We start from the raw sequence: 25,408 nt of genomic DNA, 5'->3' as shown, positions 1-25,408 counted from the left end.
TGAAGTAAAATATTTTTCAATAGTGCATATATTTTCTTTTTTTTTGGCATACATAATTTTTTTATTCACATAAAGAAGATGGAACTAAAGCAGAAATCAGAATAATATGCACTGCTGGCATATGATTTTAATCAGTGGGGCTCTGTCCTATACTAGTAACTCTAAAATCAAGTTGCCTACTCCACTGTGGTTAAGTCTACATGTTTTGAAGCTTAGACATAGCAAAGTGTTTAAGCAGTTGGTCAGTTCATTTGACAATTCTAGGACCTTAAGTTATACGAGACCCCAGCCAAATGAAATCACCTCACACATTCGTTTGACAAGATCTTGGACAAAACACTTAAAAACATGGTTTTCACATAGGCAGTAAAGTTCTTATTTTGTCCCATTGTTTTACTTCTGTCTGCCACATGGTTGTGCATGTTAAGTCAAATTGTGAGTTATTGAGAAGGCACCCACCTTGGTCGTCTTGACTTTGTTTCCTGTACTGCAGCTCCAGCCGGTGAGATCCGGCAATACCTTACACTCCTCTCCATCGAGACAAGGATGCATTTGGCACCACCATTTCTGGGCAACTATTGAAGCTGTGGAGCAAAGGGGAAACACCAGGAAATAAGATGAAGAATGACATGTGGAAGCCACTGGAGCCATATACAATTAAAATCAAATATTTGGATGTCTGGTATTTCAAAATGAAAGACATTTTAGTTGGGATTAAGTGATGCTGCATAAATGAAATGTCACGACTGCAGGCGTGACATGGAAAAGAGCAGATGTAGATCGAAGTAAACATTTTGGGGGACCTTCATCCAGCAGGGGATCTAAATAGGCTGATGGTGATGATGAGGGTGACACATTTAAAACTACACATTCTCTGTCGATGAAGGAAAACTTACAACAAGAGCTGCATTCGTGTCATTTGTTTATGACATTAAGCAGTGTTTTAAATAAATAATGAAACATCTTGTAGTGTGTCTACATATAAATAATAAACCTCTTAACTGTCACAAAGATGTGACAGCTGCGATGAGGCACCCACCTGCTTTATTGTGTCACACTAATTTAAATAACATAAATATACTATAAACATGGCCCCGGCGCATCCTTTGAACACTGTCAGTGTTGGGGGCTCATACCAATCAAGTGGATGCGCGGTTTGGCAGGAATGAACGCAGTGCTGGGGATGTGCAAACGCTGAGGTGAAAGAAATTGTGCAGAGCAGGCCGAGATGGACACCTTATTTGACATTTCCGTGCACCAGCGAGGAGGAGGAGGCCGAGCCGGCGCAGTTACAGTAAAGAAAATAAGATAAAAATCAATCGGGCTGTCAAACGGACACAGCTGACATGGTATTAAATGACAAACCACTGCCTCAGTCAGCCAGGATCGCTGCTGTGGGCTTGACTTTGAAATGCACGCAAGACACCAGAATTCACTGGTTCACGTCGAGTCGCACAACGGGTGCATTTGTACGAATGCTAATTATTTTTCTCTTCCACTAAAAATGCAGGAATAGATGTGTAGGCTTCCCTGAATAAATACTCTTTTGAGTCCTTCAGATAGTTGCTGAAAGAAAACAATACCAACCAAAAGAAGGGTCTGATATGGGTGAAACGTTTGGTATAAATGCAACACCAGCAGCTCAATTAAAAAAGTCCTGGGAACTGGGTTCTGAGTTAGTTGAGTTTCAAGGAAATAAATATGATCTGCACTGATATACAGAATGAATAAAAAGATCAGAACAGTAAATCCAGCTGCAGAGGTGCAATAAACACCGCTATAAATTCAAACGTACATCTGTGAGAAGCTGTGTTTACTGTACTCTTTCAAACCCGCCTACTGCCCTGTGAAACTCAATAACATGATGTCTATATGGGCTGTGAGTGTTAAGCGAATAGGAAACATGAGTTTTAAAGGTGGAAAACAAAATGTCTAACAAACTGCAGGGTACATCATTAACCCAATCCGGTGTGTTATATTACAATCAGCTTTTGGGCTTCGGCCTCAGTGGAGTCGTCCAATTATTCAAAGTCACCGATTGCCGGAGGGATTGAAAGACGATCGAACCTACCGTCAACACACGAAGGGGCGGCCCTCGTAGTCCCAGCGACCTGGCCCGGGAAACAGGAGCACTTGACCGTTTGAGATCTTTCCTCTATCTTGTTCTTGTTGCAGCAGCGGTGTGCAGCGATGACTTCACAGGTCCCAGCTTTGACGTGAACTGGAAGGGAAAATAGATTATTCATTGAATCACGGCTGGTGAACTAAGTTACCAATGAGGACCAATTAATGAAGACGTAAAACCATTGGAGCATACACTTTTGGAATTAAAAAACTGTTCAGCAAGTGCCCAACCCAAGTGACCATCAATATCAGTGTGATAAATATGACCTCTGTCACATTCATAACCAATTCATTGACAGATCCAAGAAGTAGCTGAATCATCATGCAGAACACTTAAAATCTATCCATCTCCCAAAAACATTTCTTCTCATTTTAACTTCACATTTCAATTTAACTGCAGTGTGGTCCATTGCTTCAAACCTACTGTTTAATTCAATAGCCTGAAACTATAAATCTTCATTATGCAAAAAGAAGAAACAGCCCTGTTTTGAGGTTTGCTACAAAGCTCCCACCTTCGTTTGTATTCGCTTTCACATTAAAATCCAAACCCTGTGCTGTGTGTGACAACAGATAGGGAACGTAGGCAACCGATGCTTTAAAATCAAGCCCCTGAGATCTAGCAGCAGAAAAACTGTTTTAATTATATATATATTTAAAAAAAAAACACCTTAACAAATTGGTACATGTGTATGTTTAACACCAGATAGATAAGCACTTCTGTGCAAGAGTAGAAAAGCTCTCACATTGTTAGATTAATGAGGGGAGCGAGCTAAGGGGTATGCCATTCAGGCTTCCTCAAATTAAACATTTCAATTCAGCACAGTTCAAAGCAGGCATCGCTCTTTTTTCCTTTGTAAGCTGTGTAGCAACTTTACTTTTTTATAAACCAGGGTGCGTCGCTGGATGAAAAAGGCGAGAGGAGTCCTTGAGAGATCGAAATCTTTCCGTCGGATCTCTTTGAGGAGCCATCTATAGCCGTTTCTGTCGGGCTCCACTCCTGCGTATTTACATAGAAATCGTGGAGATTAATAATTGGGGAGGGGATAATAAAAGCCAAATATTTGGAACCTTAGCGAGAGAACGGATTTGCATGACTAAACTCCAGGTGGATTTGACTGAATGAGACCGGTTTGAAGTGCACTTTATTTGTTGGATCTCTTTATTCGTCGTTATTGAATATTTTGATTGGAACTTTACTGCACTGTAGCAAAAATACTAACTAAATGGAAAAAAAAAATCAAATAGCTTCAGGAATACAAGCTGTGCCTTGTGACGGAATAATAGTCCGTCTTTTGTTGCCACATAATTAGAAGATCTGGGTGGCTTATTGGATTAGTTCCTAGCGTGAACGATTTGGATTGTTTCTTTGGGGGGAAACATCAGGAGCAGAAACCAATATGGGAAACATTTACTTAATTACTTTAATAATCATAAATTCAAGATAAACTATTAATTTATTTTCATTGCTTGCGTGATTTCCAGTCAGAAATAGTATGTAACACAATTCTTCCTAAAAAAAACAACAACAATAAAACCAAACCACAAAACAACAATAGCATATTTTGTTATTGTATAAAAGCACATATTTACATATAATTCTGTAGGGGCTTGATTAGAAATGACCTACGAAGTTTGAGAAATCTCACAAAGTGAACTCTTATTACATCTGTATGGATTTTCAATTTAGAATGTAATTTGCAAATAGATTGAAAAAATACCCCATCTTCCCATTAGAAAGCAATCCACAAACCTCATCTGAGACATTAAAAACATTTTGCTTCAAATCAATAAGGAGGCCTTCAAAGTCTAAAAAAAGCCCAGCCAGCAATTAAGTGAGATTTTGAGACCATAAACCTGGATAATACTGGGACAGGTGGAAGTATTAGCCTTTAACTACTAAAACTTCAGACGAGCAACTATATAGTAATGGTTTTAAAGCTGTTAAAATGTAATGTACTCCAATATGCTTTTTTTTTTCTCATTGACATTTTTGGGGCAACTACTATTATTTTTCTGCAGACGATGTTTTACTTGGCTGTAGCTAAATAAACTTTTGTATTATTATTATTTTCATTTTGATCTATAGCTCAGCTTTGTGGATATAATTATTAAATGTTATTGCACTTTTATACTCCTGTGGTGTCCCGTTTTGTGACGCTACAAAATGATGCATCCACATTTTTATTAACTTAATATTTGTAAACGTAGTATAGAAGTTGCTACAATTGAAGACTTTTAAGGGTAAAATCATTTAATTTCAAGTATTCAGACCCGTCAACTCAACATTTGGTGGAAGCACCTTTGGCAGCAATTATAGCTGCAAGTCTTTTTGTGTAAGTCTTTGCGCTCAGGCTTTGTGCAATTTGTGCCCATTCTTTTTGGCAGACTTGTTCAAGTTCCCTCAAGTTGCTTGGGGATCACTTCAGGACAGCAGTTTTAAGTCTGTCCACAGAGTCCCAATAGGATTCCAAGTCAGGACTTTGACTCGGCCACTGAAGGACATTCGCTTCCTTATTCTTCAGCCACTGAAGAAAGGTGAATTTTGGCCCCAGTTTTAGCAGACTGAAACAGTGTTTTCCTCTAGTATTTGCCTGTATTTTGCTCCATCCATACACAAGTCTAACAAGCTTTCCAGTCCCTGCTGATGAGAAGCATCTCCACAGCATGATGCTGCCACCGCCAGGCTTGACTGTAGGGAATGTGTTGACTGGGAGATGTGCTGTGTTGGGACTGCGCCAAACACAATGCTTGGCATTTAGACCAATTTTGTCCTGCCATTCTTGCAGGATCACTCAGGTGCTTTGTTGCAACTCCATGCAGGCTTTTAGGTGGCTTATTTTTATTAATGGCTTCCTTTTTGCCAGCCTGCCATATAGGCTATTTTTGTGAAGTGTTTTGGATATTGTTGACTGATGCACATTTCTCCCATCTGAGCTATTGAACTCTGTGGCTCTTTCAAGGTTGTCAACAGCCTAATATTGGCAGTATCTGGGTGGTTCAATGCACAACCTATGTCTTGATGATTGAGCAGATTGTGCTCACAGGGATTTTCAGAGACTTCAATATTTTTTTTGTATCATTCTCCTCATCTGTGCATTTCAGTGACTTTATCCCTGACTTGCTTTGAAAGCTCCTTGGTCTTCACGGTTTAGTATTTCTTGAATTTCATTACCTGACCAAGGAACCTCACAGAGACAGGTGTTTTTATTCTAAAATGATGAGAGCTATTATTATTGCACATAGATAGAGGCCATTCAACTAATGTAATATGTATTATTCACAAGGGCTCTGCACATTCCTATAGGAGAGCAACAGTATATCAAGATTTCTTGGCAACACTGCATATAAGCCAGGTTATTGCCAATTTAACAAGATCTAATTAAGAAGATAATTTCATTAAGGGTTCAATTAACCTAAGTAATCAAAGGCTGCTTCATAGTTCCATCTCCAACTGCATTTTTTGGTCTCAGTCAGTGGTCTCCGAGTCTGTCAGACTGGGCAGAATTACATTAACTGTACAGCTGTGACCGGCGTCTTTATCGCAAGCCTTTTCTTTTGTGTCTGCCAACCGAACATGTACATTGTCAGATGCAATTTTAACACAAGTCTATATAGGTATCTATATCTCACATACAGCTTTGGCCTGTGACAGAAAACTGAACCAGCCTTGAGTTTGGTTACCATGAAATCCAGAAATCACAGAGGATCCCGAGACCCAGGCATGAGGAAGTCTTACTAATTTCACTCCATTCCACCAGGCTGCGTCACTGTGTCTCAAGCAGGAGTAACTCATTTTGACCCTAGGAAAAGGTTTTTAATGCCCCGGAGTTCCTAGTTCACTGAAAGACTGGTCCACATTATGTCTTAATGATACCAACAACTCGTAAAAGACATTGGCTCCCCAGCATAGTGAAGCGTTGAAACTGACCCAAAGAGAAAGCAGAACCCTTTTATAACACCAATTCGTCTGACAAGCTTGAGCTGCCATAGTTCTTCAAAAACCATTTACACATTTAACAAACGCTGAAAAACTAAGATCTACGAAGAGAAGGCTTGCAGAGGTTTTAAGATCAATAAGCTCCTAATGGCTGGAAGAAAACAATGAAAACAATTGACCTCTTCCCATTCATAACCCAGATTTCATTCCAAAAAGATTAAATCAATTAATTAACTGCCAGTGGAGTATAAAAATGTATTTCTTAGAAAAAAAGTGCCTACATGAAAGAAAGCAAACAATCAGTTGAATTTCAGTATGTGGAATAGGTTCAATCTTAAAGATCTATATCATAAAGTATACCAATTGCTAATACCACATTATTTTCAAGTCATTTAGCAACAAATATAGAAGAAGTCAAGCAATTTAAAATGTAGTGTCTGCACTATGCCTACAGCAGGGAAATAGGAGGATTCAATAACAGTCATTATATTTGTACAGAATAATGTTTAAATGTTTTTCTTTTTAAGACAATCTATCAACCTTTAGTTTTATTGAAAAGGTAGCTAGATGCCAGGCAAAGATTAATTGCTTTCTTATTAACATTACAAAATCCAGGAGCCGCAAGGGACCTCAGTTGGCTCAGCAGCTGGTCTGCAAGTTTAGCGTTTCTTTCTCATTTAAATGATGGACATCGAATCTAAAATTGCAGAATATGTTCCATTGTCGGTTAACACGGACAAACACTACATCTGAGAGAGAGAGGAAAAAATGCAGAGAAAGCATAAAGGAAACTTCCAAATTGGTATAGGAGTGGGTAATTAAATCCACTTCTTCTATTAAATCTTTACTTCAGGACATTTTGGAGTGGTACAATTAACCCAAACCCATGGATTAAGGATACAGATCTCAAAGTTCTAGTCTGATTTAAGGACACATTTGTTTCTTACTTTCAATAAAATAAAGATACTTCCAAAATATGAAATAGATCTACAAAATCAAATACTCAGCTATACAAGCATTACATATGAACATTAGTGGACTGGTAAACTAGGGAGATGTTCCACTAAGGAATGACAACAAAGGGAAACTGCTAGTAGGAAAGTCCTGAAATGTTTGTACCTCAATGCCAGGAGAATAAGGAACACAATGTTAGACCTGGAAGCCACAGTGTTGGCGTGTGACTATGATGTTGTAGGAGTGACAGAAACATGGCTTACAGAAAATGAAAGGGATGAATACAAGTTAAAAGGATAAATGTTGGAAAACATGATTAGACAGAAAATAGATGAGCATCTTAATGAAAACCATATTCTTGGAGATAGTCAACATGGGTTTAGACGAGGCAGATCATGTCTTACTAATCTATTAGAGTTTTTTGAACATGCAACTGCAGCTGTAGATCATGTGAAAGCATATGATATGATATACTTAGATTTTCAAAAAGCTTTTGATAAGGTTCCACACCAAAGACTCAAATTGGAAGCTGTAGGCATTCAGGGTAATGTAAGTAGATGGATTATGAACTGGTTGATGTATAGGAAACAGAGGGTGTCGATTAGAGGAGTTGCTTCTAACTGGAGTGAGGTTGTTAGTGGAGTTCCACGGGGATCAGTACTAGGGCCTTTGCTTTTTCTAATCTATATTAATGATCTGGACTCTGGGATAGTTAGCAAACTTGTCAAATGTGCAGATGATACTAAAATAGGTGGCTCAGCAGATACAATCTCAGCAGCACAGGTTATTCAAAGGGACTTAGGTAATATTCAGTTGTGGGCCGACACCTGGCAGATGAAATTCAATGTGGACAAGTGCAAGGTATTACATGCAGGTAACAACCATGTCCACTATAGTTAAACTATGGGAGGAATAGAACTAGATGAAGTAACTCATGAGAAAGACCTAGGAGTCTATGTGGACTCCTCACTGTCTCCATCCAAACAATGTGGGGAAGCAATAAAAAAGGCAAACACAATGCCAGGGTATATTGTCAAAAGTGTAGAATTGAGAACAAGGGCAGTAATGTTCAGACTGTACAATGCACTAGTTAGAGCTCATCTGGATACTGTGGACAGTTCTGGGCTCCACACTTCAAGAAAGATATCGCTGCTCTAGAGGCAGTTCAGAAGAGAGCAACCAGACTTATTCCATGTCTGTAGGGAAAGTCCTACTGAGAGACTAGGAACAGAGGAGACTACGTGGGGACTTGATCCAAGTCTTCAAAATCATGAAAGGCATCAACCACATCAAACCAGAGGAGCTTTTCCAGATCAGCAGGGACACACGCACTCGGGGACACAAATGGAAATTGGGCTTCAAGGCATTCAAAATGGAAAACAGGAGACACTTCTTTACACAGTGAGTAGTCACAATTTGGAATAAACTACCCAGCGATGTGGTAGAAGCTGAAAGTTTGGGAACATTTAAAAATAGACTGGATAGGATCCTTGGATCACTTTGATATTAATGGACACCAAACGAGCACGATGCGTCAAATGGCCTCCTCTCGTTTGTAAACTTTCTTATGTTCTTATGAATATCTAACCTTTCCACAGAACATCAGAGAAGATCTTGCCACCAGAACATCTCTGCACCGTGCGAATCAAATGTGTCCATTGTTATTTCTCCCTATGGATATTATCATTTTGCATGACCCAGTTGTTAAGGTGTAGATGTCCTTCCGTCATTTCGATCACCAGTCTACATGCATGTTAGCTCCCTCTTTCAGTTGGTTTATTTGTCATTGAGTGTGCAAAGAGTCTCTGTGTGGATATTAACTATAGGTGCTTGACTCCCAGATGCACCGTCTCTAGACAGAAAACAGGAGACACTTCTTCACACAGAGAGGCGTCACAATCTGTAACAAACTCCCCAGCGATGTGGCTGAAGAGACAATTTGGGAACATTCAAGAACAGACTGGATAGGATCCTTGGATCACTTAGTTATTAATTGACACCAAACGAACACGATGGGGTGAATGGCCTCCTCGCATCTGTAAACTTTCTTATGTTCTTATGTATATCTCATCAGCATCAGCATCAGCTTCTATCGATCCACTGCTGGATGAAGGCTTCACTGGCTAAATGCCTGGAACTCATCCACACCAGCACAGGAGGTAAATCCAGACGAGTGCGGCAGGGAAATGAAATGGGGCATCATGACTGGCCTAATTAGGATGCACAGAAGGCGGGAAGACTCCAGTCCTTCCCAGCCCAGCTAGAATCGCATCAAAGGCCAACACAGGCGCCAGGTTCCTCGCCCAGCACCACAGAGCTCTCCAGGCAGGTTATTAAAGAAGTTACAAGTGTGCGTGCAACTCGCTACCTCCCCACGCCAAGAGGACGCTTCATCTGCAGCCGGGGCCAAATCTCATCAAACGATCTGCTGTCAGCCGCGTGAAACCAGGCGGAGAGTTAAGAGAAAGTGGCAACTGGGGCAGGATGCACAATACACAACATCCCTCTGTTAAAGATGTTAGTCATTAGATTCAGTCAGAATAATTTTCCTGTCCTTCAGATAATGTATAAGTCTTGTACTCCTTCCTTAGTCCAGAAGTTTCCACTATATTTATTTTTGTATAAAGAATATTTAAATACGTTTCTATTTATATTTATTTGCCTTAATACTTACATGCATGAAGATAATTGGACTAAGGAGGTTGTGAAAGGTGCGTAAATCCATGTAATCCATGTATCTTTTGTCCAAAGATTTTAAAGACTTAAAATACACTTCCTGTTGTACAGTTTTTCATAAAGGCAACTCATGTTCAGTGTGGTTGTGTCGGCTCTCTTTTGTGCTTTGTGCTGTGTCATACTTATGTTATCTCCACATCAAGGCTTTAGTTTTTATGACAGTTGTATGCATATCTGAAAATTGCACTTAACATTGCTTCTGAAAGAACAACTGTAGATCGAATTCCTTAACCAGAGCTCTGGGGAAGCAAACTGCACATGCACAATGCTCTACAACACTGTGTTGAAGTATTGTGCTTTGAAGCCTACAAGACACACTTCATTTTCTCCAAATAGCTTTTGAAAAGCCCTTTACAACTGGAGTAGATGGATAATATGTCAAGTAAGAATCAAAGCAGAGAGACAAAACAAAAAACAACAAAATAATATGATGATACGAACAAACAAATCCAAGGAATTCAGGAACACAAACCCAAGACTCACTTGTCAATAGTTGTATTTTCTACATGAATTGTATTTATTTATTTATTATTTTTTACAATTTTTTCTGTTTATGAACATCAAAGCACTACCTTTCCAATTCCCCCAACTCAGAAATTGTTCTAGAATCAGAAACGTTTTGAGAATGACAGGAATTCTTTATGTTCTTTATGTAATATTCAGTGGCATTTGTTTATTATTATTATATCGTTGTTTTATACAGTGTATAAACAGAGAGATGGGAGGTTCATTGTTCACCTCCACTCTCTTCACCAGATTGTGAAGATATGCCCAGTTACTTTGAAAATTAATGCATTAATAATCAAGAGACAAAAGTTTCACAAATAATTAATGAATAATTGATACAACGGCTGAGGGTTTGGCTTTCCTCAGAACACTTGCTTCTGACTCTCCAGGCAGAGGGCATGTTCAATTTAAACCCTCAATAAAAATATAAATGAAGCTCCCCCATTCCCCACTGAGAACGAGACCCAAATGGGCACTCTCGGCCAGACGGTGCAGCAGCAGCAATCACTAAATCACTGGGGTGACGCGCTTTCTGAGAGAGTGGACTATATCGATGGTGATCTCAATACCAGGCGCGCTAATGTTGACTTAAAAAATTTATATGCAGTGATCCTCACTCGCGCTTGTCAAGTTTTATGGACTATTTTATGGACCCTCATTGTTTCCTCCTGATCATAAAAGTGCTGCTTTGTTGCAGGCATTCGGGTGAGCGATGGAGCCGTTTTAAAGAGGGGAAATGTATCTGCTGGGGATCAGTGGTGGCGTTTTACTACTAATTTACTGCAGCGGCCCAGCATTGGTCTGGCTGCATATCATTAAAGAAGTAGTCTTATAGGAAAGCTGGCCCTGGAAAAATTAATACACTTCTGACCCCAAGATTTCTCCGCCAGGCAGCTTGTTGACAGACAAAAACACCATTAAGCTTTGTTGAAACGGACCAATTACAGTATAAGTATCTGCATGTCTTCGGCTGCTGCCTGGTGGTAGATATTACCTAGTTGTGTGGGTGAAAGACAGTGGAGCAACTAGTTAAGACATGCTTCATTTTGACCAAGATTTGCCAATGTGGGTTTTTCACTGACAATTTACTGTAGTAAATTACCACATTCACTCAGTCATAATTAAGAGACAGAAGAACTATGTTTTCAAGGCGTTTGAAATGGAGAAGTTGAAGCATATCAGTACTGAGATGTCTTCAGCCTGTATTAAACCTCAGAAAAGGGTGTTCAGTTAAGTGAATAATGAGTGCAGTTAACTATTAAATGAAAACCATAAGCTCTATGACATGATTAATCACATTTTATGCACCTAGTGTTGTTTTTATTACCAATCTAACCATCTGCTTCACAGGATCGTTTATACGGTGGTTATTTGGTAGTTTATCCGAAGGTAAATGCTGACGAAGTTTTAAGTGTGTTTTTGCATTACAAACAATGGAAGCTGAAATCATAGTGTGGCACGGAGTAATCAAGACTGCCAGCAATAAACAAGTGATGGGATTTAATGCAACCACCAAATTCACATGATAGGAATCTCCTGCTTTCTGCACACAAAGCTCGATCCGTATCAGCGAACACCGCAAATAAACTGCAGCGATGATTGGCCGCTGGCATGCTTACAATGCATGGAGACATTTCTACACTTCAGACTGCCAAAGACACCTTTCCCATTTCCAGCGATGGCAACAGAAAACAAGAGCGAATGAAAACAAAGCATAAGACCAGGAATCTCGCAATTAGCAGGTTTTGCAACAGGGCTGGCTGCTACATCTACAACATTTTCTAACTTTGCACAATATTTCTGTACAAACACTACAATCCCCCAAAAAAACAGTTACAAAATGTTTTCTGATAAAATAATGCATTTTCAGAAAACCATGTATAGGCCTAGCACTTCGCCACAATGTAACATATCAAGCCCAAAGGCAAGGAATTCCAATGAGGCACAGTAGGACCGGATAACAAAATATCTCAAATAAATGAGCACGTCTCTCCTACTACTAGTCCTCTGTGTTTTAAGACATGGCACAGACAGAACCGCTGCGATGTGGTCTGGGAATATGGCTGGTTGAGGTCCACACTAGTTGGTGAAGCGTTTTTCTGCTGTCGGGGTAAAAGTGGATCTGTAGTGGATGTTTCTTTCAACACCTTCCAATAAACTTTTCCACTTGGCAAACAGAGGAGGGTTTTGTATCTGGAATTTCAAAATTTCAGAGTTTCATACGTGAATAAAAAAAAACATAAAAAGTTGACATAAATAGCTGTAAGGAGTATTGCATTGCGGAGCTTTAAGACTTAAATCTCTGCGGAACTGGTTTTAATTAGATTACATTACTCAGCAAGATGGACTCATCTGTCTGGAGCTGTAAACCTGCACAGCTGAAATTAAAATTCAATTTAGGAATGTGCCAATGAAATTAGCATGCGGTAAAAGGTACAGGAGGCTGCCCCAGATGACTCGAGAAATATATATTTTTTTGGTCTTTCTTTTTCTGATTCTGAGAAAAAAAAGAAAACTAAAGCGCTTGTCAGAAAACCCATTCGAGCTGCGGCCGTTCTGTCGTCGCCCGGTCCCATGCCATAATCGAATCTAATCTGATGTTTAGTGTCAAAATGATTTGATATCACGGAAATAAGCCAAAGTATACTTTTTCTGCTGATAGTCTAGTTCTATTATAATATGTCTCTGACTCCATGTAAACTGGCCTTTGAAGTATGTTGTACAGTTCTAGAAAGAGAGACCAAAAAAAAGGTAATGTGGACCGGTTACAGGGAAATTATTGTAAGGAGAGTACAGAGACTTGATTGATTGATTTAATCAACAGAACGACTTCAGACTCAATGTTGATTAATGGAAAGAGGTTAGGTTAGGTAAATGGGTGACTAGGACCAACTACCAAGCCACGTTGTGTGAAGCTGAACCCTTGGGATCAAAAAACATGAAGATGAGATTCTGAATGGGTTGAACGACTCCTTCTCCGTTGTCACCCTTCCCATGTTCAGGATCATCCATTTGCTCGATTTGAAGTGCAACCTGCCGCGAGTGACTTAACCCCCTGACCTCTCAATATCAGATCTGTCAATGTCGCCCATCCTATTTATTTTTTTGTTCTCCTTTGCCGCCCGTCCCAGAGACATCATTTGGGAGGAGGCGAGGGAGAACAGATGGCCGATCGTGACAGTTACAGACATGGGAGACTGTGCAGTTGATGGAATCTGTGTCAGACCCATATATCTCCTGCCGTAGACTGGAGATGATGCCGAGAGTCTCTGCCAGCCCAGTTGTGAGGGGGCTGCTATTGATTGAACAATTATAGTCTCTTGAGAAGTGTTGTGCCCTCATAAGCTAATGGCCGCCTGGTCTCCAAAAGTTATTAAGTCCTGAGGCTGCAGAGAAATTACCTGAGCTGTCTCCCAAACTGCTGCTGCTCTGTCATCATTTGATTCCCATCCAATGGACACACATCACTTGTAAATGGAAGTGGAAGAGAAACATTATTAGGGCCCAGCTGCAAGTGCCTTGGAATAGATTAAGGATGCGTTACCATTTTGTCGTTAAGTCATAGAAGAATATCAATACCTCCTGACAGCTTTTGGTCTCCTGTGTCAAAACGCTGGGTAAATCACAAGCTGTGGTCCCCACGTAGCACCCTCTGTGACTGGCTTTATGATTTTTTCGCCTCCTTTTAGACTTGACAGAGAACAGAAGAAAAACTAATTGGCAAAGGAAACTGTTGCACAGGCAGCCTTGAGCAATAAACACCTTTATTTAAACAGTAAAACTGATTTCTCTCTCTCTCTCTCTCTCTCTCTCTCTCGCTCTCTCTCTTTCTCTCTCTCTCTCTCAAAGTGTACATGAGAGTAAAGGGGACCACTCATTTTAGCATCACACCTTGGAGACTAGCATGTCTCTGGTATTACCACAGTTTGGACAAAAACTGTTTACCAAACAGATCTTCACATAACATGATTTGTGATTTGAAACTCTACAAGTGTTTTCCTGCAATTGAATGTAGGCAAGTTCAGGAAATTAGGCAAATACATGTTAAATAGCATCTGATTACAGTCTAGATAAATTGGTGGAGAGCACTTTTGTATTTCCTCTTATTTGTGCCTATCTTTCCCACTTCAGTCACGATCTCCGATGTTTACAAATATTGTAAGCACAAACACCATCTTAAATCCCAATATACTTCCTCCTTGTCACTTCCTGTCTTTCGATTCCATTCCATTCCTTCCATTCCATTTCCATTCCGGAAAAACAGGGAGTGACAAGAAGGGATCATATCGATGCACTACAGCGCTCGCCTCCACTACGATGAGCTTTGCAGATGTCTTTCAGGGTCTAATTTGTTTTGCAAGAATGCTAAGTGAGCCTGACAAAAAACAATCTGGGTAGAAACAACAGGAAAACGCCGCACAGCTGATATGATAAGTCACTCCACACAGGAGAAACGTATCCATTCGTCCCGACATCCAACATGCCGCACTTTCTTTTCCAATTAACCTTAGCCATTTCCTTCTGTATCCCATATATGGAAGAATAGACAATATGGAAATGTCTAGCGACGGCAGACACGGACACATCAAACACTCATGCAGGAACAAGAACAACAGTTAAAGGGTAAATTAACCAGAGTGCAGTGAAATCAACCAGTCAGTTGGATGTAACTTGAGAACTGTAGGTTGCGGTTAGGATTGCTTTTTTACTGACTTAACCTGAATCGTGTGGGGATTTGTGTTGGCCTAGCTTGAAATGTTGGTGTTGGCAAGGGTTGGGGGTAAGGTTGATGTCTGGCCTTAAAATGAGGCAGGTAAACCAATGAACTAATATAGTAGATTACAGGGAATAATCTCTTAATCACAGCTCACATTTCAGAATAGTTGTGGTAACTTGAGGGGGAAAGAATTGGTACAATGCCACATGAAGCCTTTAGCTGGCTGTACATAACTGTCCTCTGATTACAAACTGTATAGATAGCAGTTATATCATATTGGAATCATATTCATTTAATGCTCTCCTGTAATCTGAGGAACCTCCACTTCTAGGCGACCATGGCAAGGTGTCGTATTAAATGTGCATCCGCCTGGAAACACTTTTCACAAATGGCCGCAGATCAAATCAGATTTGTTGCCTTCTAGCCAGGACCAGAAATTTGAAGGCCATTTGGTGTCAGTTGTACTGTCCTAGATACAATCGCTCCCAACTGTTGCAATGGCATTATCCGTGAGTGCATTTGTTATGGAAATATAAGGTATTAGAAAAGAAGATGGGGGGCGGGAGGTGGGTTTAATGTGCGGAAAGAGGAGAGCAGGGTGCCAGGCTTAATGGTCAAAGCCCATTCCACATCTAAGAGGCTGGGAGATGATAGCATCTTAGTGTCTAAAACCTCTCAAGCATGGCACTGCTGTCATCTTTCTTCATCCTTTTATATTTGCGTGTCATACTATACCGGGAAACGCCTCGGCGCAAGTCTCTCTGAATGCAGATTTGGATTCCGCTCCCTCTCTGAAGAGGGACACACTTCCATGCAGCCTCAATGAAGGATGCCTCCTTTAACAAGGGTACGCTTCACTGACTTAAAATGAGTTTTAATTGGAGGGTTAAGGCGGCCTCTCTGTATAGTCCAATTACCAAGACGCTGTCAGCAGTTTTCTTGCTAATTGTATTCATCAGTGCGAATCATTACGGGGCTCCTCGAAATTAAATGAAAATTAAAACCCAATGTTTCTTTGAATTGCAGGATAGCTGGAGGTAACGTGAAATGCAGAGAGGAATAATGGGGTTACATTTTAACCCTAATTAGTCTCCCAAGCCTGCTCAATGATAGATGAAGATATCAGAGTTAATGGAGGGAGGCAGGCTTTTTCCTTTGCAATGAAAGCTCGTTTTGGAAAGGGACCGAGATGATTGCTGACAATTACATTTTAAACGTCGTAATCAGGGGGAGTACTTAACGTTCACGCGCCGACCGTCCTGCCGTTTGAGATGCTTGACTGGAACCAGGAGAGAGGAGGAAAGGAGAGAGTTTGGAGACACGTCACTACTTTGGAAGATCTTTATGAGGGCTGTCATTCTTGCATACTGGGACTGTTTTGTTATTACTCACATGCAACGGTATGTTATGGAAATTATGCAAACACTGACTTCTTAATGAACATGACATCTCTGTCAGCTGAGTTGTAGGAGAATGTGGGCCAGTTTGAATTTATTTGAGAACCATGGCAGTAATTGTCCAAGGAAAAATCTATTTCTGACAAGTGAAAATAACAATTACTGAGATGATATTCAATAAAAAGGCTTCTCAGGTATTTACAAGGCACCACACAACTCACGATGTTATGCAACTTATGTATGTAAGCGCAGAGTCTGGCCGTATTAACATAAGCAATCTTGACATGCGGTTAATATGCATTGACACAACACCAAGCACAATACTGAGCCAGCGAGAGCAATGGAGTATCTAATATCAAAGCTGTGTGCATTGTTGCAACACATTCATGCAAAAGGCTAATATTTGTGCCATCTGTGCAGCAGAACGACAGTACACTTGTTTTAATATGCCGGGGTGCTTTATTATTCATGTTTGTACAAACTCTCCTGTCTCCTCCATTGCAAACTCTTTCTGACTCCTCTGCTGTGAGTCACAACACAATATCTCCTACTGGCAGACAGATATTTTTTATTTGCAGTCGCCTGATAGCCAGGATTTTAAAAACGCGGACTAAAACTACCCTGAGAGTAATGGAAACAATCTAGCTGATACGGATACTGGCAGAATGAGGGTCAGGAAAGACCCAGTCATTAGAGACAGGGCCAGTTTGGGTTCAGATGTAATAAAATTGGAACTTACTTTCTTTCTCTTTTTATTAAACTGTATTAAGTAAAAATGGCTAAACAGGACTCTGTGGAGGATTTCACATTTTCTGCAGCGGATAACCCTGGGTGAGCATTTAACATAAAAATCAGATTACTTGGATAAAGAGGATTAGTATTTTTGTAGAAGCAGTTATGTTTTATTTAATGTATAATATATAAAGACCAGTAAAAAATAAAATAATAATGAAAAAAAACTTTAAGCATATATTCCATTATTACATAATACCAGAAAGATGTATGGAGCATTTTACCAGTTATTTGTTAACTGCTTTCACTCCTTTACCTGCCTGTGAGTTGGGACTGCCTGAGTACAATGCATTATTCATGTTACTTTTGTAGCCCAAGGGCGGGCAATCTAAACTACATCTAGAGCTATATTTTTAGCCCAGAAAAAGACCTGCCATAAAAACAAACAATACTATTAAGAAGAAATTGCAAAACATATAGAAGTCCTTAATTTACTCAAATTTGACAGCTGAAGTCCTTTCCCGCATAAGTAAAAAGGATGGTTTATTTTACTCTTGATATCTCAGAAGGCCGCTTTGTGTTTTTGATGGCCACCTATGGTCCACAGAGGAAAGCATTTCTCACCACTAGTTTGGACTGATATAAGCAATCCCTGTGAATATCAAAAAATCATGAAAAATCACAAGCACCTGTGTCTATAGGCAATAAAAACACACCATAAAGAAACAATTACCATGCATTTAAAAACATCGAAATTACCCCACATTCACAAGAAGTCTCGTTTCATTATTAAAGTCAACCCCCCACCTCAGACAAGTAACACGTTCACAGTTTTGTAAGACCAATGGTGTGCTAACTCTGAAATGAAGGGATTCATACTTTTTCGAATTCCTGGGAGAAATCGAGAACCTTTTTTCTCTGCAAACAGATCTGGCTGCAAATATTTCAATACAGAATCTATGGAATATGAAGAAGAGGCGACACTCTGAAAACAAAGGAATTGACTGCTGTTTTTGTGTAGCACATTGTGAGGTTTGTGATGAAACACTGCCTGTCAATGAATGCTTTCAAGTCTAATTCATTGATGTGCTTTTAAATACATTCTTGAGGCCAGGGCATCTCTCAAGTCATGCATTCACTATGCACACAAACTAACCAATGATTTTAAATAACATAATATACTGTATACAGCTGGTTACGTGTCATTTTCTTAACTTATTTTGTGAAGTTTCTCACAATGTTGCGCTGAAGGCCATTGTGGTTCACTCCTATTAGCGTTTCTGCAGAACTGTCAGCGGAGCTCATTCATTACATCATATTGTTATGAAAGTAGTTCTGCCATTCCAAAAAACAACTGTGCATGTGTCAGAATGGCCTCTGAGAAAATTATCTAGTTTCAGTCTCCCTGCCAGCTCTCAATGGTACTTAAGCACCCAACGTGCCTGTTAATGAGGTGATGCATTTCTCAAGAGAAAGAGAGTGAAAATTATGAAAGGGACAAGTTAAGGACATTTTGCATAGCAGACGAGAAACAAATAAACAAGCTGGTGAAAAAGGAAAAAGAATAACACAGGTTTTTCATAAAAAAACATAGTGTTCAAGTTACATTTTCGCCTCTTTTTCTTTGTCTTCAAATTTAAGGACATAAGGACATAAGAACATAAGAAGGTGTCCAATCAAGAGGAGGCCATTCACCCCATCGTGATCGTTTGGTGTCCATTAATGACTAAGTGATCCAAGGATCCTATCCAGTCTGTTTTTAAATGTTCCCAAATTGTCTCTTCAGCCACATCGCTGGGAAGTTTGTTCAGATTGTGACGCCTCTCTGTGTGAAGAAGTGTCTCCTGTTTTCTGTCTTGAATGCCTTGAAGCCCAATTTCCATTTGTGTCCCCGAGTGCGTGTGTCCCTGCTGATCTGGAAAAGCTCCTCTGGTTTGATGTGGTTGATGCCTTTCATGATTTTGAAGACTTGGATCAAGTCCCCACATAGTCTCCTCTGTTCCTAGTCTCTCAGTCGGACTTTCCCTTCAGACCTGGAATAAGTCTGGTTGCTCTCCTCTGAACTGCCTCTAGAGCACCGATATCTTTCTTGAAGTGTGGAGCCCAGAACTGTACAGGACAATGGAATTTAAAGTTAGCTTCAATAGACTCAGTCATAGTTCTGTGGTTATTATCAAAGCTTTTAGATTTCCTGAAGACCCCGAAGGAAGATGACTTAACTTCTCATCAGCAATGCCTCAAAGAACCTGAACTTTTTGTTTAACTGAGCTCCTGTTTCACTTCCTGTCTACGGACTTCGATGCAAAGCTAAAAACCCGGAAAATGAAGCGTAGGTACGTTAAAACAAAAACAAAACAAAAAAACTAAGATTAAAAAAGTGGAGTAATACAATGCATCCTAGTACAATGAGGTAAAAAGGAGTGGGCTGTGGAGGAAGGGGAGCTGAGAGGAGTGTAAGGAGAGCGGAGAGTCTTTAGGTAGCCAGGTGATGCTGATGATGATCCTTTGGCATCCTTCAAGAAAACACCTGAATGAGAATTCATTCACCGAGACATTACTAGGAACCAAATGAGCGAGATGAGACAAATGTTCTAAAAAGGAGCAACATCCCGGTAACACGGGTATCTCACAGCGCTGCTGTGCTCGGAGCACAAATATAAATCTTGCAAGGATGCTGCAGGCTACACTACTAGATCCTGCTGTGTTTGTGCCTGATCTGATTTCTGCACAGTGTTCTGTCACATACACAGCATCCCTACGTGGGGGCTGCACTGTCTTAATGTGACAGTGCTCTGTGCGATTCCAGCGGCTACAAATTCAGCCCTGCTTCAGGGGCCGCGGTCTGAAAACAGTAAGACCAGCCCTTTGAGAGGGAACTCATCAAAAAGCGGATGACATTTTGATGGCTCTACATTCCTGGCGGCTGTTATTTCACTCAAGCCTCCGAGACGGCACCTTTTGACACCTGCAGTCGACAGCACCGGTGAAGCCCTTTGTTTTCCCGCCTCTATCTCCATTTCTCATCTTGTCATCCACCTGCTTGCGTAAATGTCAACGTTTCAATGATTGCGGGCTCCTTTTTAGCTTTCTGATATCTGCATCTTTGAATCTCTCGATAATGCCTGACCTGTTCTGTGGAAAAATAGTCGAGAGCCACAAGATAGTCCTGAAATCTTCCTTGATTACAAAAACCTGCCTGGGCTGTGACTTGTCGCAGATTTGATTTAAATAGACACTACACAGAAATTCAACACGGGTCAGCATTCCTAACTAGGATATAAGCCAATCAATCTGACGCAGAACTCTACCATATTAAAATCACACTGAACCCAATGCAAAGTAGAGAAAACAAACAAAAGGTTCAGACTGTTTGTAAGAACAGTAATACAATGTTTATAACATGCATATAACAACATATTAACAAGATGTAAATTACTACCAGGGTATTGAAATGCTATTAATACTCTGTTAATATATTTAATTTCCAAACTGGACACTTTTTTCATAACTTTTCAAAGAATCCAGGAAGAGTAATAGAATAGTTTAATCATTAAATCATCATTAAGTGGCAAAAAAAGTGTAATTCCTCATTGTGCTGAGTAAGAAAGTAAAATGACCAACATTTTAATAATGGTTTGGCATTTAACCTGAGCAGGAACAAGAAAACGACAAGAAAAAAGAAAAAGCTGACACATATGAAAAATAAATTAAAATAAACATTCCCATTGATTCATTTTGTTAATCAATTTTAATTTTCTCAGGCTGATCTGTCCTTTCCTTTTCCCTAGTCATTTGCAATATAGCCACATAAATAATTGTTTCGCAGACAATCAGGAACCAAACAAGAAGAAGAAATGTATATAAAACATTTTTACCACTTTTTGTTTAATGTAAATTTAACACTACAGCCCCACTGAGCAAGGATGGATTTATCCTAAATGAGTTGCAAGTTGCTAATGATTACCACTAATGAATTCAATTAGGAGAAACTGATGAGAGTATCATATTAATAGGATGGAAGAAGCTCTCCATTCTCGCCAATTAACAGGGAAAATTAATCAGTGATGCATCCGTTTTTAAAAGGGCAGAACTTTAATATGGCTCAACCAGCAGGCAATATACAGGTTTAAAAAAAAGAAATGTGCTGGAAACCTTATTGGACATAATTAAATAAATACTTTCTCAAGGTCACATTTGGCATTTAAGCATTTATTAACGGAATTTGAGAAAGGAATACAGTTCTGTCTTATTAAACATGTCAATAAACTTGCGCCCGGAGGTGTGTCTTTCAAATGCGTTGAAGGACTGCGTGTTTTCCCCGTGTGTCTGTGAACGAGGTCACCATCTTCCTGTGCCAGAGTCCAACCTTGATAATACATCATATGAAGCCCCCGTATATGTCGACCTCAAATCTGCTCATGCTTGACCATATACGGGTCCTCCGCTGGAGCGGTCAGGCAGACAGAAGCAGACGCACACAGGACAGCATGGGATTCTTGTCATCTCTTGTCCCAACAGAATAAAAATGCTTGTATTTCTTAGTTCTTTAGGACTGTTTGTTGGACGACCTCATGCATGGTCTTCACTGCAGCTGCTCCTAATAAAATTAAGTTTATTGTCCCCATGTCTCTTTCTCTTTTGGACTCTTCAGTGTGATCCCAATTAGCGCATACGTGTACCGTGTTATGCTAAATGGAAACTTAAATTATTTTGAGAGAGAAAGGAGGATTTAAGGGGAGAGACACGGACTCCTCTGTGATGTTTTGTTGCTCTAGTACAGAGAATAGCTGGACAAATCTGACGGTCACCATTTCTATACGCGTTTAATTTGCAGGAGTTTTCACAAGAGTGCCAACGACTGGAAAACAAATTCAACATTGCTGAGTGTTCAGATGTGTTGGATAATGTTCAAATGAAGAAACCGAGAGAAACACTTTGATGTAAAGGCTTGTGCTTCAGTACGATACAATCTGTGCATCTAAAGAATAATACTTAGAAAAGCAGCAAGTCTTTTATACTGTGACCACACACACACACACACACACACACACGCACACACACACATATATATATATATATATATACACATGCTGCCACATGTTCCAGTACAAGCCATCTGCTACATGATTAACACTGGCAATGGGGCGAACATTAGGGGTTACTCAGGACAGTAAGCAATTGCTGCTAACAGCATTGGAGAGTAGGGCCCACACTGCTTGCATTAATCGGCTTCAGATACATCTGCAATTAAGAAATATTGAATGGGAGGGGGGCTGCAGTTGAAATCAATTTTGCACAGAACCGGACCCAGACGAGTTCTGGAATGCTCAGGAACTCTTCCTGTCTGTTAAACTTCTTTAAAGGACCGGGGCATGGGCACACAAGTCTAAAGTCTCTGAAATCCACAGAAGGATTTTCACAATATGTCCATTTTTAAGGCAGACACATTAGTATTCTACAGAAATCTATTTAGTTTAAAGAAAATTAAAACATATACAAACGAATCGGATTTTATGGTGCTGTAGAGACTGGAGAATTGTGATGTGAGCAGACACTGATCATTCCAGTATTAGCATTAGCAGTTATCCTCTGAATGCATTTTTCACGCTGTATTTATCACCTCTGTCAGAACAGTAAGGTAAACCATGGATTGCAACACTTTTAAAGCTGCATTAACAAAGTAGTAAATTGATGTATTAAACTTTAATTCTGTCTCACTCAGTAAGCCATATGTTTCAGTCGCACACATTTAGAGATGTTGCCGAGTTTATGACCTACAGATCGAGCTCCTTCGAAAGATTCCTGTTAGCAAAAGCCATACGCTGTCACTTCATATCAAATCAACAGCAGTAGATGGCTGAATTCTTATTTTTGGTCACATTCTGAGCTATATTATAATTTTTTTTGCTCTCTAGTCAGAGACAGCAGGTACAGGTTGTCTCTCAGCCGGCAATAATATTTCCATCCACAGGCGGATTGTTACAGATTTTATTTTTGTTTTATTCTGAGTTTGTGTGATCGCACTATTCTGAAGGGCTCTGTCATGTGGAATCAATGTCTGAAATAGCCGTGGAACATCACGGGGAGAGCAGACGCCAGGTTTCGAGCAAGAAAAGGCCAGTTGGCCTGTGGAGGCCTCTTCACTGACTCCCAAAGCAGAACCCAATCTGTTCTTCCAAGGTCCATAGATAATGATTTGACAGCATGGCCCAGTAAAGCAATCCAAACATCTACCACTTCTCTGTGTCCCTTGGATGATTCAGTGCGGACGACGCAGGAGAGCAATGTTCCCTGCCTGTCCCAGGAGAGGCCGATCACGGAGAGATATCATGTGAACTTCTCCGTGTGGCCCCACCGTGAGTGATCGTCCACGGAAAGGCGAAAGGGTCATTCCCAGTCTGTCTGCACTGCAGATTGGTCCCTTTAATTGCTTGTTTTAAAAGTGCCTGCTTGTGACAAATCGCCTTCTAAGATGTTCGCTGCAAGTCAATGAGAGACTACCAGCCTGATTTCTCTGGAGAACAAAGGCAGAGGGAAAAAACTGCAGAAGAGCTCTCTCAGCAGGTTGCGTTGCATTACTGAGCCGTTTCCTGAAGGATCCAAGGGAATCGGCTTCTAAATCACAGCCTCGCCGCCAGCTCTGCACGCCCACTGATCTTCATTTAAAGATGTCCACCTATTCTCACTCTCCTGTCGTCCGTTAATAGTTCCTTTTACTAAGCAGTTGTTGAGGCTACCTTTGTTTGATTGCTTTAATCAAACTTTCTCCCTAAAATCCCTTTGTGTTTCCAGGGTAATGAGATTACATTTGTATAACCCACGCCAGTTAACCACTTGTGACTTAAGCAGGGGTTGCATGAAGTGATTATTTGATTATTCAGACTCTGATCGCCGAGAGAGAAAGATTAGGTAGCGGCTGATTAGGGTGATTCACATCTGTAAACTGTTTGACTGTGGTCCAAATTTCCTCGCTCACCTGATGGTGCAAAGCAAGGCAGCCACGAGTAGTGACACCAGCAAACAAGCAAAGCACACAGGGAGGGATTGTGTTGGGTCTTACACACTAGCAAATAGGATGGTTGTGGTATTTTTAAGTGACTTAAGGTGACTTGATGATGGAAGTAGAATAACTAATTGAAATTCATCACCTATCTTTTCCTAATGAAATACTGGTCTAATTGCTAGCCTTCTTATGTGTATAGCATTTGCACAGGACCACTAATATATAGTGCCACACTTGTTCTGTCATTAATTACCTAAATTGCCGAAAGGGATGAAGTCCTTTTGTTTAAGCAAAATTATGCAGTGAGAGCATCTGCAAAAATATAGACTCAAGAAATTAACCCTCCAAGAAAACACGAATTTCACGGAAAGTAACCACGTCTCTTTCGCTTAGAGCCGTGAAAATACATTAGCGCAAACCCCCTGAAAAGACAATTGGTTTATCACCAGTGCCATTCAACTTCAGACTCTGGGTTTCTTCCCTTTTTCAATTGCTGCATGATTCAAAATAGCAAATACCTTACAGGAAGAAGGCAAACAAAATAAAATAAAAAGTCCACTGAATTGTTGTAACTTCCCTAAACTGCCAAGAATAATAATTTCAGGGCTCCTGTGTTTTAGCTGTTTGATAAGTTTTGTTACTCTTCTCTGAAGTCTCTCTAAAGCTGTAATGGAGGAGAGAAGATCGGTGCTATTAAGGCCAGGTCTCACAGAGAAAGTATCTGACCGAAATATAACCTCTAAGTGACCTGTCTTCACTCTGAGATATGTGCACTATATCATCTAATATAATTGGACAAGCCTCCCTCCACTGATAATAGATGGTACCATAAGTGGTGTACTAGAGTTTGGTTTGTGAAGGAACTATGACAGTGGGAGATCTTATAGTGTGGAAAAGAGATGACAGAGTGCAACTATGTATTGCATTTAATGAAAAGTGCTAAAATTATAAAAATACAAAACATATATCCACAAAAATACAAATAGTTTGCAATAAACATTTTCATATTGCAACCATCAATAACTTTCAGTACTGTATATATATATATATATATATATATATATATATATATATATATACAGCATATTAAATGTTAAATTGTGCAAGCTCACAGAACGCCATGTTCCTGGAAAAATGACAACCTCAGGTGTCGCCACAAGGTCACACAACACGCAGCCAGCATCACCTTACTCCTTTACTGCGGTGCCAACTGGCGGAAGTTCAGTTCATACGGCTTTTCCCCGACCATAACATTTACACTGACACTTAATTTATGTCAGCCTTGTTTACTGCACACTAGG

The 25,408-nt window shown here is 40.1% G+C and overlaps 1 protein-coding gene across 1 annotated transcript in view; it reads right to left on the bottom strand.

The window, feature by feature from the left end:
- tafa3a (TAFA chemokine like family member 3a) overlaps positions 1-25,408 on the bottom strand; it is a 77,943-nt gene that overhangs the window by 8,659 nt on the left and 43,876 nt on the right. The window contains exons 3-4 of the mRNA XM_066703428.1: positions 2,072-2,221; positions 460-584 (exon numbers count right to left, since the gene is read on the bottom strand). Coding sequence (XP_066559525.1) covers positions 460-584; positions 2,072-2,221 — 275 coding nt within the window. The remainder of the gene's footprint in view (positions 1-459; positions 585-2,071; positions 2,222-25,408) is intronic.

This window comes from Amia ocellicauda, chromosome 5 (assembly GCF_036373705.1).
Source record: "Amia ocellicauda isolate fAmiCal2 chromosome 5, fAmiCal2.hap1, whole genome shotgun sequence".
Taxonomy (NCBI): domain Eukaryota; kingdom Metazoa; phylum Chordata; class Actinopteri; order Amiiformes; family Amiidae; genus Amia; species Amia ocellicauda.
Note: the sequence above shows the minus strand (reverse complement) of the source record. Positions and strands in the feature narration are given on the sequence as shown.